This window comes from Olea europaea, chromosome 16 (genome assembly GCF_002742605.1).
Source record: "Olea europaea var. sylvestris chromosome 16, O_europaea_v1, whole genome shotgun sequence".
Taxonomy (NCBI): domain Eukaryota; kingdom Viridiplantae; phylum Streptophyta; class Magnoliopsida; order Lamiales; family Oleaceae; genus Olea; species Olea europaea.
Window position 1 is genome coordinate 20436882 of NC_036252.1, and position 1396 is coordinate 20438277.

Sequence of the window (1396 nt, forward strand, 5' to 3'; positions counted from 1 at the left end):
TGGATAGGCGGGAGGAGAGTGAGGGGTTGACTGGGGAGGAGAAGGAGAGACATAGAGGATTAAAGGAAGAGATGGAGAGGTTGATAGAGATAGAGGAGATTAATTGGCGACAGAAATCTAGAGTTACTTGGTTGAAAGAGGGGGATAAATGCACTAAATTCTTCCACAGGATCGCCAGTTCTAATAGGAGGAACAACTTCATCACAATTTTGGAGGTGGATGGGGTTACTTATGAGGAACCACAGGAAATTGGAAGCCAACTGGTTCATTTTTATCAGAACCTCTATCGGGAGCAATTTGAATGGAGACCAGAATTGGAAGGATTGCATTTTTCTACAATCAATGAGGATGATGCCCGATGGATGGAGAGACCATTTGGAGAGGATGAAATTAAGGAGGTCGTTTTCAGCATGAACGATGATAAGGCCCCGGGACCGGACGGTTTCTCGTTCTCATTCTACAAAGCGTGTTGGGATGTGGTTCGACTGGACATTGTGAATACTTTATCTTATTTTTTTGAACGTGGCAGATTTCAGAGAAGTTCTAATGCCACATTTATTGTGCTCATCCCTAAGAAACCGGGAGCGACTGATATTAAGGACTTTCGCCCCATTAGCCTTGTCAGCGGGGTGTATAAGATTATTTCGAAAGTCCTGGCAAACAGATTAAAGGAGGTACTGGGAAAAGTAGTGTCCAAGTTTCAGAATGCATTTGTAAAAGGGCGTCAGATTTTGGACTCTGTGCTTATAGCGAATGAATGCATAGATTCAAGAATGCGCCTAAGGGCCCCAGGGATGCTTTGTAAGCTAGATATTCAGAAGGCTTACGACCATGTGAATTGGGATTTCTTGTTATGTATGCTCAGGCGCTGTGGCTTTGGGGATAAATGGTGTAAATGGATTCAATTCTGTATTTCTACTGTTTCATTCTCAGTTTTGGTCAACGGAACACCAGAGGGTTATTTCCGGAGCAGTAGAGGCTTGAGACAAGGGGATCCATTATCCCCTTTGTTATTTGTCATTGTGATGGAGGCTCTCAGTAGGATGATTGAAAGAGCAGTGAGAGCGGGTTTGATAAAGGGTTTTATGGTTGATCAATTGCAGGTGTCTCATCTGTTATTTGCAGATGACACGCTGATCTTATGTGATGCAGATGTAGAACAATTCAGGAACTTGCGCCGTCTGCTCTTATGTTTTGAAGCGGTGTCTGGTTTGAAAATTAATTTGGGAAAGTCTGAGGCTATCCCAGTTGGGGAGGTTAATAATGTCGAGGAGCTGGCTGATATATTGGGTTGTAAGGTTGCGCAGTTGCCAATGTCATATGTAGGACTCCCATTAGGAGCACGATTTAGAAGTACCCATATCTGGAATGGTATTGTAGAAAGGATGGAGAGAAG

At 43.5% G+C, this 1396-nt stretch overlaps 1 protein-coding gene across 1 annotated transcript in view; it reads left to right on the forward strand.

Moving 5' to 3' along the window:
• Positions 1–1396, forward strand: part of LOC111412753 — a 19050-nt gene that overhangs the window by 16310 nt on the left and 1344 nt on the right. Inside the window, exon 8 of the mRNA XM_023043670.1 lies at positions 8–1371. Within this exon, the coding sequence (XP_022899438.1) occupies positions 8–1371 (1364 nt within the window). The remainder of the gene's footprint in view (positions 1–7; positions 1372–1396) is intronic.